The sequence below is a fragment of the Branchiostoma floridae genome, chromosome 7, assembly GCF_000003815.2.
Source record: "Branchiostoma floridae strain S238N-H82 chromosome 7, Bfl_VNyyK, whole genome shotgun sequence".
NCBI lineage: Eukaryota > Metazoa > Chordata > Leptocardii > Amphioxiformes > Branchiostomatidae > Branchiostoma > Branchiostoma floridae.
Window position 1 is genome coordinate 12,889,717 of NC_049985.1, and position 13,088 is coordinate 12,902,804.

The window sequence follows — 13,088 nt, forward strand, 5'->3', positions numbered from 1 at the left end:
ATATTAATAAATTTGCTACGAGAGCTAGAGGAGGAGAACAGAAAAAGAAGCACATACCAGAGCTCCAGGAAGACGTACTAAAACGCCCAAAACACTTCCAAAACACACGCCCAAAACTCAAAATTTTCTGTTCTATTTACCACCTCAAAATGTGTTGTTATATGCAATATATCATTTTACCAGAGACACAAAGAACCAAAACCCTGAGGAGGGAAAATGTCGGACAGCCTTACAACAAGTAAGTGAATGCTAAGCGTTGAATGCTATTGTGTACTTGCAGTAGCCTGTAACATTTTATTTTCTATTATGGCATGGTGGCTCAATTTACTCTTCGCTATTGTTTGCGTGTGTGCCTGGAATGACCACCACACAAACGAGTGACCAGTAACGTCAGGTCTTCGGTCATTCCGCAAAAAAATACGGTCGATGGGTCACTGGCACGATCGCTGTAAAAGCGGGCGGTTATTTATTTCTCGAATATATAGGACTGTTTAGCCGAAGTCATATAACTGATGCCATAAGCTATTTCTATCCGCCGGGCAGTCCGAAAAGTTGACACAGAGTAACGTTACCTACTCCAATGGAGAAACCTGTTAACTTGTCAAAATATCCTTAAGTGGCGCTACGGAGCGGCAAGGATATGAAATACCATAGGATTAACACTTAACTCTCACGACAACATTGTGTCCGGACTCTAGTACTACAGCACAATGGGTGTGTAATCATCTACCTGGGCACGGCAGGTAATTATTTACCTGAGCCGGCCAGGTGACCTCAGGTGTTGTTTTGTTTCCCGGGTCCCTTTAACCGCTGCAGTGCGCATGCGTTGGCGTCCCTCGAAACAAACACTTCCTGCCCGGTGCGGCGTCACTTGGATCCCCCCTCGCCCGCACCACCAGCTACTCTGCCTCCTCCAGGACTCTTCAACACAACTCCTGCACCATGGCTGAATCTCTCCGCCGTATGGTCAACAACGGAAACTTCACCTCCCTACAGGACAAGCTAGAAAAGTGGCTGGACGACTATCATGTGAGTTGAAAGTTTTTTAAAGGGAACTTCTGAAGTTGTGCGGGTGTATGCTTAGCGGGGTCGTTCGTGTCATGCCTTATCAAGTGTTCCACCTTTTACGACTATCATTTACAACCACCTGTCGCACTGCTCGGCTACAATTCCCGGTTGTACCAACAGATTATTACGGGCAACATTAGCGTGTAGACAGCTGTGATTACAGCTATTACTGTTGAGTTGCGGTCGAATGGTTATCATTAGCTCAGGTGGAAAATCTTAATTTCCCATGCCATGCTACATCCTGCAACATTTCTGAAACATGATACCTCGCTCGATACAATTGCGCTGCGGATTTGTTACTTTTCTTCGCTAGAAGAAATGTTTTGAATGTTACTTGTCTGTTGTTGAATATTCTGTGCGCGCACAGACGCTTTTGAGAGGATTGTTTAGTCTTAGGAGTTTCTTCGCTGGCCTGGAAGTTTTCACAAGAGTTGGCGTCGTGACCCTGGGTGCAGCAGGGTTGTGTTACGTGCGCAGGGAACCAAAATGTAACGTAACCTTTGGAAACCATGAAATCCCCTTTCTTTTTTGTTGTCTGGTGTTCAGGGTTCTTCAGAGTTGTCTTCAAAGCACCTCTGCAATCTAGGAGTGAAACAAAACCAGCAATCAAGGAGTTGAATGGCTTCTAGTGTTCCCTGGGGGATATTTAATCTGGGGCTGGCGTAGCTAGGTGATCGTCAGTGACATGGAACGATCACCAAGGCTGGGAAATCCTGTATGAAATAGCTGCTGAATGCACCAGTAGTATATCGATTTTCAGCGCACTGAGCTATCGCAAGCTGTTGTAAGATTAGGGGCGCGTTTTTCTTCCTGCGACGGCATAAAACGTGAGTCAGCCCTGATTTGTGTAAGTTGGCGTCGGTCCAAAAGCCGAGCTCACGGTCTGCTTGCAACATTCACACTCCGACTTCAAGCATTCCTTAAATAGTGGCCAACAATGAACTCAGACATACATCAACATTTTCTCTAGTATTTCAAGATGGCAGGTGGACGCATGGCATCATAGGTTGCCATGGACACGGGGCCTTATTTGCGCTTGACTGATAACCCGATTGTTGTCGCAGTATCGCCGTTTGTAAAACAAATATTAGCACACCGCACCGAGCTTGTATTACCCGCATATTTGATTAGTTTCTACTGGCCTTTTTAAAAAGCTACGATACACAAGCTCTCAAGAGCCATTACACAGGGAGCTTAAGGCAAAACAGATTTTGAATATTTCATGAAGTTGAGCTTTTGTCTGTCTCAATTCATTAGAATGATACAAAACTTGTATGTTTCCTTTAGGTCGTCCATTGTAGATAAAGTATCCGTAGTTTGAATGAAATAAACAGGTGTGGGAAATTGAGGACTTCATAATTTCAAATCTGTGAAAGAAGATCTTCAAAAGAAGTCAGAACAAAGACAGGTGTACAGGCTTCAAAACACCCATTGTGGGAGAACAATGCTTTATTATGGATCTGAAGCCACAGGATTTCTCTGCATAGGTCACTGCATACAGATCTGTCCCAGGTCACCCCTAAGGATTCAAAATACCTTCACTTTCTCCACAAGCATGCAGGTAGAGAGTCTTCTGGTAGTTTTGCTCATTTCACATTGGAGCATGGGACTTTTGTTGATTTTACAACAGGATAACAAATGAATACATCTTTATAGCACATTTCTTTAGTAAACTGAAATGAAGGCCATAGTTTATATCTGTAAACATTAAAGTGGGGAGAAAAATTCCCTCAGGAACATTTTCAGAGATAATATTAGAAATCAGTTCGAAGTATAAAAGAATGGTACTATTTTTTCATGTTCACTTTTTTTATTCCTGAAATCACTGAAAATGTGATGTCCAGTTAAGTTCCAATCATTTGGTCATTTCATAGTGGTTATCTAAGTTTCAGGGTTAGTCATTAAAGCTGTGTAAACATTAGGTACAATAATAAGAACTGCTGTAGTGGTTCTGAACACTTAAATCATCACGTAAGGAGGCAGGAAGTGGGATTGTAGAGCAAATAGGTAAACACTGAACAATGCAACCGACGCAAGGTGCTTGCGTCAATGACAATGTGTGGGAACTAAGAAAAACTTTCCAGGCCCTTTTCTTAAGCTCTGCATTCCTGTGGAGAAGACTGACTACTTAGAGGTGTTATCGCTTAATCAAGAAATTCCATCCTACAACTTGACAAAAGTTTGAGGAATCAATATATCAATGAACAAATATAATGTCTATTCCACAAAGTTTTACACTTATTTTCTTCTAGCAACATTCACATTTGACAATTATTTCCCCACTTATTGCACATAGCAACTATGGGATACACACACAGGGATGCAAACACCACTTAATTAAAGTTATGAACAATTACTGAAGTTGTTTGATATGGGAAAGCATGACTTTTTTCCAATAATCACAACCAGCTAGTTTTGATTTTGCATAACTCATAATTGGTGCGCTCAAATTCAACAGATTTGGGAGGTGGTTGGATTTACCATGACTCGGTGGATGTAAGGAAGGTGAAATCATGCCGCCGATTGTAACAAAATTGATTGATCACAAGCTTGCCAGCAGTGCTATTATACCTAGCTAATTATGTCACAGGTGATAGATGATATACATTACTGGAACTATGTACTGGTGTGTACCTTTGGGTGGCACAGGTACTAGCGTTATTTCTGCCATTGTACCATTTTGATCACCCATTTCACAGATCTACAATAACTTAAATGTCAATCCAAGTAGTCAACAAAAAATGAGACACTGCTTGTCTTGTCATCCTGGAACAAACAAATAGCCGTTGGTACCTTACCAATGAAAGCTATGTAGGTGTTTAATCATTAACTTTACAGTTAGGTTATACATAATGCAGCAAAAACAATATTCTAAATTGTAGAATTTTTTGACAGATCAACACCAATGACCAGAACGTGGCACGTGCGTGTGAGCTGGTGGAGCTGAATGCCAGGGTGCAGGGGCAGCTCTTCACTCTCCTCAACCTGGTGGCTTCAGAAGGTAACTTTGTTACAAAGCAAACAATAACTGAGACAGTCCTATTCATGTATTTATTCCACAGTCAAGTCATTGACATTGGCATTCATATTTTGGTGCCAAAATCCATAGCAATTACAATAGCAAAAGTAAAATCATTGTTGCTTTTTAATTTCATTTCCATTTGATTCAAATTTTTTGTAACAAGTAATATTACAATGTACTTTATTACTGTGGCTGTAAGTACTATGGCCCAAGAGGACCCCTTACTAAAATGCTGGTTAGATATGGCATCCTTCCAAATGTTAATTTTACCAAACTCTCAATAATCAGGTGGTCTCTATGGAGGAGTCAACACGCTGAAGAACAGGCTCCTGCCATGGCTGAGCTCAGGCTTTGCTGCGTCTGCAGCCAGTGTCTCCGCCGACACGAGCCTCGCCGTCCTGGCAGAGGCAGCGGACAAGGACCGCCAGATCACGGAGATCCAGTCACACTACGAGCAGCAGCTGGACAACATGGAGAAGGACCTGAACGACACCAAGGAGGATGCAGCAGCCCTGAAGGCCGAGTAAGTCTGGTGCAGTTATAATCAATGCAGTGGGACACTATGGCCCCTACACATTGAAGTAAGCTGGCCAAACACCAAACTTTTGTTAGCCCTGATCCAAGAAACAAAGCTTATTGCTACATGCAAGATTTTACTAGTTTTTATCCAAATTAATCCTCAACATTTCTTCCAGGTTGGACGAAACTCGTGATGAGCTGGACGACACACGGCGGAAGTCCACAGGTACCATGATGGCCACTGAGGATGAGATTATCCGTCTGAAGGAAGAGTAAGTTTGCATACTATCATAAATGCTTTGTATACATATTTTCTATCAGGCATTTGAAGTGACAATAAATGCCACCATCTCTGCACACTTTACTAGTATTTGACTTTTATGTGGGAAGTAATTTGAGCTGAGCACAGCAATTTTTTGTTTAAACACTGCAATTAGGTCTTAACAATCAATAAACTGAAGATGTCCCACAAATGTGTAAATCATTTCACCTATAACAACCACTGTGGAGATCATTATTATTATAGGGTGATCCTCCTCATAGACATAACATTACCATCAATGGCAGCCTGCAGTGAAGGAGCTACATCCAGCTTTTCTGTCATATCTTGTGTGCTTTGAATAAATGTAGAACTTATTATTTGCATGAAAATCCATACAGAAAATAGCCTAGACCACCATCATTTCATTTTCTTTCTTGTGTGAATCTTATCATTCATCTTGTACATGTACAGCCAGGTACGATCCTTAGAGAATCGGATCAGAGATCGTAGGCGGCAGTGAGTTTCCCTCCCATGGACATTTTCCCCACTAATACCCCTTCTTTGGGTGGGAAGGTTGCTTCCATTGCACTGGTGGTGGCTTGCTTGGCTTCTCATCACTTAAACTGACATAAAATCTCACTTTTAACTAACAGTTTTGATTTTTTTTTCAACTAGCATTTTTGGTCTTCATACACTATGCGGTTGGTTTGCTAATATGTCGGGCACATGGGATCAAAGCAAATGATGATACAAAAAGTTGAAAAGTTCTCAGTTTCAGTGCAGTTGACAAGTTCTCAAGCTATTTTAGACAGTTCATAAATTGTTGGTTCATTTAGATCTTATGCAAAAGTGACTCTTTGGAGCAGTGTTCAGATACGTATCTGTACACATGACTTCAGATAAGGCAGTGCCACAAGTGTGCCTTCATCAGCGTGTGCTACTAGTATGTTTTGTGAGTTACGTTTTCCTCCTTTCAATGACTTGGGAAAAAAAATTTTTTTGGAGACCAAGATTACATTTACCGACACCTAAAATGATTTATTCAACGAGTGACAATCATGACCACTGTAAGAATAACAGGTATGAGAGAACATACAGATGGAAGCTAAAATTTGGCGTTCTTTTCCCTTCTTCATCAGGTTGAGGCTTACAAGAGACGAGGCTTCTTCCCTGCGCACAAGGGTTGACCTGGTTGGTGATTACGAGCGCCAGGTTCGCGTTCTGCGGGATGAGATTGCCATTCTTCGAGGAGAGAGAGCTGCACTGGAGAATGGGTAGGGCATTTTTTCTTTATGTTAATTACAAAGAACGACAGACAAACCTGTACTAGTGACAGGTCCACCTAGCTAATGTGGCAACTTTTTGGGGGTGCCTTTGAGCATTAGAATCCTGTCCCCCTACGGTGACTGTTTTCTTCAAGTCCCCAGAGACAGGTTTGATTGTACAATTTTGAAGTACAAATGTACATGTATGTGGCAGAGGAGAAGAAGAGGAAAACTCTGTACATTGTGTTGAGCAAAATTTTCCTGTAAGATGGTAAATTTTGAAGTCAGCTGATATTGCCTATTGTCTGTCATTGTCTTCAGAATGCTACGATAGTAGTCATCCACCAGTATAGTTATAAACTGTACATTTCATAACATGATGTATCACCAAATTTTTTTCTCCCAGATTTCCAGAGCCCCTCCCACCCCTGCCACCACCGAGGCCTGGCTCCCCCACCCATGCCAAGCTGACGGACTCTGTGCGCCGCTCGCGGCTGATTGGTCGGTACAATGACCTGTTTAGTATCGACCGTGTGGAGGCCCTGACCACCCTGCGCCGCTACATCCCGGATGATGAAGAGATGGTTCAGCGTATCATCTTTGTCGGAGTGCAGGTCAGGTCATCACTTCAACAGTCGTTTATCTGCATTCTATCCCTCAACTGTTCAGTTTAGTTTGTTCCTTCTACCGTATATAAGGTGAAACTGTTAATGTCCTTCAAAAAGTTCTCTAATCCAACATTTCCCAGTCCAAAGTCCTGTTTACTGATTTTTTGAAACTCAGCCTTCTTCTGTCTACGTATCCACAACTTTATTTCCTAACTGGTTAGTAAGAGAGCAAATTTCTGTAACAAGCATCTCTTGTTTTTTTCCACAGGAGGCATTCCATGCTGCTAAGATGGCGTTCCGCGCGATGCGTCTGCGCGTGCGTAAGAACCTCGCCATCACCCACGTCGGGCCGGAGACTCTGGAGGAGGCTGTTCTGGACTACATCGTCAGGAACACCGACCTGTTTGATGTCAACGGTGCTGTTCAGGTGAGCACCTCATTTCTTAATAGTATTTAGTTCTACAACTGGTTGCTAAATGTGGAGATGGTTGACACTACAATCATTCTAACTAAAGGAAATCTTAGGGAAGTAGATGAAAGAAATGCATACATATGATGGAGAATTCTACCAGAATCCTGACATCCTTGCCCAGAGACGCATCTCCACAAATCTTAACCTAAATCCTATTCTCCTTCCCAGGACACCATCCGTGCCATGAACGTCAACCCTAAGATCTCCTTCCCTGCTGAGATTGACTTCAACCTGCTGCACCCATTCATCCGTGAGGTGTGCCGCTGTGGGTGGGGCATGTGTGCCCTGGAGCCGCCGCTCGACATCTCACCTGCTACAGACGCAGAGCTGTACAACGAGCTCAAGTAAGTACAGGACATTTCATTCACATACCTGAGCGGCATGCCCCTGAAGGGGGCTTTGCCCAGTAATGCATTGAAATAGCAATAGAAATAGGAAATTCAGGCATTTCTCAGAACTAATGAGCACTTCATAGTTTATTTTCATAGTGAGTCCCTGTGAGAGGACACCATTAAAGCTTCTTTGAAAGAGAATATTTCAGGAAAAAACGTAATCAATACTTTTCCAATCCTTACAAATCTCAGTTGTGTTTTGTACTGCACAACTAGTTGCCTGTCTGTATTGACACCGTTGCAATAAATCTGGACAGATAGGATGTTATTTAGTTGTTTATTTCCTGCAGAATGACAGTATTGTGTCATTTGCTCTGTGATAGAATGATCCTAACCTGAAAAGTTGTATTTATCACAAGTCTTATACTCCAATGGTGTCACAGTGTAGTCATTACACACCTCTTGTTTGTCTCACTATACATTTAGGTAAGGCCAAATAACAGGTGTTTGAGACATACAGTCTTCACACTATAGTATTAGCCTCAACTTCTGAGCAAAACAAGTGCCTTTGTTTGTCAAATTGGTTTACAAGTGTGAGAGGAAAAATCAAAACAGGTAGAAGCCATAAAGGACAAGTGCTGTCATGTGTACCAAAATACAAAAACCCTTTGTTCTATAATTGTATATAATTAGAATTAGTACTTTATCATGAGTCCTTTTTGTGTTAAAGTAATGCACTGAACCTACAATAGAGTATGGCAAAGTGTTACATTTTAAGACCATGTCGAGTTGTCTTATGATGTGACTGCTGTTGACAGGTACCGTAGGAGCTACGACTCGGAGTTCACGGCTCCCCTCGTGGCGTATCACGTGTGGCCAGCTATGATGGAGTACGACAGGGTCGTGGTCAAGGGAGAGGCCGTGACCAAGAGGGGCGCTTCCTTGGTAAGACAGTCTCCAAGATCCAGGCCATTACATAAGTTGTTACACAGTGTTATAATGCCCAGATAATGACAGTAACATCTATTATCATAATACCGGTACGTTTACGACGATTTCTCTAGCCATACTGATTTGACAAATTGTCAACGCATCATTTTCTCCAGTTACATGTTGCTGTTATAGGTTACCCTTGCCACTTCTTCTGTGTAAATTTTCTGCCACTCTTGTCCTGCTAAAAGCGTAATATTGTAATTGTAACACGCCGCGGAATTACACGGCGAACGGGCGCGTGGTTGGGAGGGGGTAAAAAATACCGGTAGGACGAAACACGGCACAATTAACTGCCGCTATGTACATTTATACATCCTCTGATGTTCCTTCCTTTTCTGTCAGTAAATGCATAAAACATAAACCTGCATGAGCATACAAAATGTCATGAGAAAACGGACGTATACTGTCAAGAATTTTCATTTAACTTCTGTCCGTCACAACCGCTATGACGTAACACTTCACTGCTAGCGTAGATATAAAAATGGCGGGAAAATGGCTGCGTACGTTCAATTTTGCCCATTCAGTCGTAGATTCGGCGTATTATGCAACGGCTCTTCACACTTTTACATGAGTTGTAGGTCACCAACAGAAATTCAAGATTGTTGTTGAATCATGTTCGTCTTGTGCCGTGAGCATGTGTAATTATGATCTATAAATTTGGCAATGAATGTGACAGTGTGTTCGTCCCACGACGAGCTGCCTACCCCGAAAAAGATACTGAAAACTTTTGGCCTTGTTGTCTTCGAATGCATTGTTATCGATGCTTTGTAAATGATGTATTGGACACCTAGATGTCTGAAGTGTGCACAGCTCAGAAATAACTATTGTTGCATGTGTAGATCTCTTTAAGTTCCAGTATTTTTAATCTACCGGTATAAGTCTTACTACCGGTATTATGCCAATGCATGTTACTAAACATAAGGTTTAACACCCAACAAAAACTGACAAATCGATTTGACTGAAATTTTCTTCATCTATCTGTTGAACAGCGTAAAACACAATGCAGTATTGTGGAAATATGCCACATCATTTTCCATCTTTTTCCTTTTTTAGTGTTACAGTAGTATATAATCTTTAATGCCAACAGGATGACATTTTTATAAACATTCATGGCATTGACACATTAAAAAAAATTAACAAACGTTCTTTCTGCTTGACTTACATTTGTTTGTAATACATTAATATCTCTGGAATCTGGATGCCTGACACTTTGGGACTCCATTTCATTGTAGCCTCCTAATATTCTTTGTGCATCCAAGTTAACAGCTTTGCTTGTGGTAATGTTTGATAGAAGTTAACTGATAACAGCTTTTTGTGTTTTGCTCATCACTGTGCTTAATGTTGCAATTTGCTTGCTTAATGTTGTCAATAATATTAACATTGTTAATGGTGTAACATTGTCCTTACATGCTGGCAATGGCTAACAATAACAGCTTGCTGCATTGAAGTTGCATAACAGTAACAATTAACCCCGTGTCATTAGTTCTGTGAGGCTCTGAAGGGGTTTATCGATCATTCTTGGTTGACCAAGGTGCTGACAAGCAATGCTCAACTTTTCTTCTTTCAATACTTGGCGGCTTAACTCAACGGAAAAACCATTTCACTAACAGGAACCATGACGAAGTATTATTAAAAAAAGTTAAAAAGAAGTTAAAATCATTGATACTATGTAAAAGTAAGACCCCATATGAGCCTTTAGTATGTTTTGTTTGTTGTGTGAAGTCTAACCTTTTCTCTCTCTCTCTCTCCTCTCGTGTTGTGTGACTCCTCCCCCAGTTTTCCCCGCGCCGTAGTCGGAGTCGCAGCCCGAGCCCGAGGCTCCGGTCACCAAGCCCTGTGGGTGATATGATTGGTTCAACACTAATGCAATTGACCAATCAAAATAAAGCATGTGCAACCAATCAATGTTTAAATGTTACAATAGTTGATTATTTTTCTGTGATTGACAATGAAATTGATTAATGGTTTTGCTTGATTGCTTTCATCCTCCTTTCCTTGCAATGATTCCGCAACAGTTACCAGAACTGTTTTACAAACTGTTGCAGAAATATTGCCAGGACAGGGATATTGTTACTTTATAATTGATGTACATTACTGACTATCTTCTTGTATTTAATGCATGACAAAGTTGAGGAGTAATACAAACATTTTGAAAATAGAACAGGTTGGTACCTTAAAGGAAAGACTATATGAATATCTTAAAAAAACAAAAACCTTCACATAACTGATAAGATTGGATTGGATTGGAAACACTGTTGTGTTGTGAAGTAACAATAAAGAATAAAACATTGCACTTTAAAATTACAATGAAAGCATGCAAAAAAATTCTTGTACATTGCACAACTTAAAGGGCACATCCAATGTGATGAAACATGAAATGAACACAATTCATTTCTTGCACAAAAGAAACGTATAATACAATCATGTACTCACCATTCTAACACAAAACACATGCTGTTTATGTGTAATAGCCACTGATGTTGCCCTTGCTGTTTATTCCAGTCACCTCGTCGCGCCACCAGCCCCCGCCCCATGAGTCCTAGCAGGAGCCGCTCTCCGAGCCCAACCCGGTCAGGTAGCGCCATGTCAGTCAGTAAGTTGGCCATGTCTACTTGTTACCCTCATTCTTACACAGGTGTCCACAGACACAGAAAATAGAGCAACGCTATACAATGTAGGTACAATATTGTATTGTACAATACAAAAGGAAAATAGAGATACCCTGTACAAAGTTACTAATTCGAGCCAAATCAACCCAAGATCTGGCACATTTGATAGATTTCATCTTTTAATCACTTAACTTTGATGGTGGCAGTCAAATATATGTAAACTTTGCCTGGCTTTGTTAGAATTTTGTACCAACAGTAGTTGCAATATCATACATTAGGAAGAAATGTCATGTACAAGGTATACTTTCTAATAATGTCAACCTCTGTTTGTCCACCCTGCAGGTTCGCGCCCTAGCAGTCGTTCCTCCCCCCGACCCTACAGCGCTGCGTCTTCCTACGTTAGCTACTGACGCTGAACGGCAATGGAGCAGCTGTTCTGAGATTGGATGCCTTACACAGGCCTTCTTGAATCACTATGCTATAGATCACCTACAGTAACCAGTTCCCTGCATGAACACTGGACTTTACTTTCCAATAACAACGGGTATCTGAGTGTAAAAAATGTTGGATCTTTTCGATGTCAAGTCCCTACAGGGCATGCAGTGTTATACAATATGGCAACAGTGAAATACTCAAAATACAAAGATCACAGAGGCTCAAAGTAACTCACAGAAAGAAATAATGGTTTGTTTAAAAGGTCAATACCTTTGAAAATATATGTAAAAATTCTAAATACGACTTCATGTAACCTTTACACAGTTGTACATTTTATATATGATGGCGACTTCTCAGTGAGTCAACAGGCCAAGTAGTGAAATCAGCAGTGACTGTCACTCACTCACTTACTCATCCAGCAGTGACTGTGGTACAGAAAATTGTACCTTAAATACAACATTCTTTTTTGTGTGATGAATCGGAAAATGCGTAGAGTTGATAACAGCATTATTTTGTGTGAACTTCTGGTAGATAGGTGTAAGTGTACTTGATTTATATTTTGTTAATATTCACCGTTGAGTGTTACTAAAGCATAGTCTCATGCATCACTTCTCAGTGTGACCAGTGGTGGAGGCTCATGACTATGTATTCCCTCCAAGCAGATAGCTGTTTGCTGCTATGTGTGTGTTCAGGATTATGCACATTGATTCTTGTAGCATTATGCAAATTATCTCACCATACTTGGTATCTGTAGACGAAGACTATGAATATTGATTCCAAAGTTTGTACATGGGGTTTCCTTGACAAGAAGCTGACTTGAGACTACAATATCTTATAAAACAGTGTTTAACTGTGGCATTGTAACAAATTCATAGGGGTCTTCGATGACCTGTAGTGTTCATTTGTAGCTTTTGGATTTTACTCTTTTCCTCATGTTTTGTATACAGCAGTGTCTTTTTATATGTATCATACCATTAAACTCTATGTATACATAAGACTTCGATTTCAAATAAATCTGAAATAAATTTGGTATCAAAATGGGAAATGTGACATATGTCATGACAAGATCACTGATTGCCCATTTGAATCAGAAATATCTTCTAATATACATATCTAGATAAATGTTCTTTATAGTACACGTCAGGTGTAATGGACATGAAATGGTTTGGTTTGTAACTAATTAGTGTGTAGGGATGTTTTTGCACATTGTTTGACTTCTTGAGAAACAATAAAAAGATTTAAAACTTCTGGAACAATCTGTCCATCTTTTGTATTGAAATAATGTACAACTAAAAGGGAACTAGAAAACTATACTGTACATTGTTTTGTGAAGTTTGCCTTTTGTAGCATCACCTGGTGACTGCACTTAATGTACTGGTATTATTACCAATGCCCGACATATGCCAAGCACCACCTGTCTATCCTTTGGAGTACTGCATCAAGGAAGTAACCAACTTTCTCTGGTTGTCTATTGACTTGCAGATATCACAAATATTACAACTG

General features: G+C 40.7%; 1 protein-coding gene across 5 annotated transcripts; it reads left to right on the forward strand.

Moving 5' to 3' along the window:
- Nucleotides 1-833: 833 nt before the first annotated feature.
- On the forward strand, nucleotides 834-12,838 carry LOC118419779 (mitochondria-eating protein-like). 5 transcript variants are annotated; one of them, XM_035826368.1, is made up of 14 exons: nucleotides 834-1,029; nucleotides 3,964-4,069; nucleotides 4,379-4,613; nucleotides 4,786-4,881; nucleotides 5,343-5,387; nucleotides 6,011-6,145; nucleotides 6,543-6,750; nucleotides 7,013-7,171; nucleotides 7,385-7,560; nucleotides 8,367-8,493; nucleotides 10,318-10,377; nucleotides 10,670-10,705; nucleotides 11,044-11,134; nucleotides 11,493-12,838. In XM_035826368.1, the coding sequence occupies exons 1-14, from the start codon at nucleotides 943-945 to the stop codon at nucleotides 11,558-11,560; spliced, it is 1,629 nt and encodes a 542-aa protein (XP_035682261.1). In that variant the 5' UTR covers nucleotides 834-942; the 3' UTR covers nucleotides 11,561-12,838. The 5 variants fall into 5 exon arrangements, with proteins under 5 accessions (XP_035682261.1, XP_035682264.1, XP_035682263.1 ...); XM_035826371.1 differs by lacking the exon at nucleotides 10,318-10,377; XM_035826370.1 differs by lacking the exon at nucleotides 5,343-5,387 and having other exon boundaries at nucleotides 835-1,029.
- The last annotated feature ends 250 nt before the right edge of the window (nucleotides 12,839-13,088 follow it).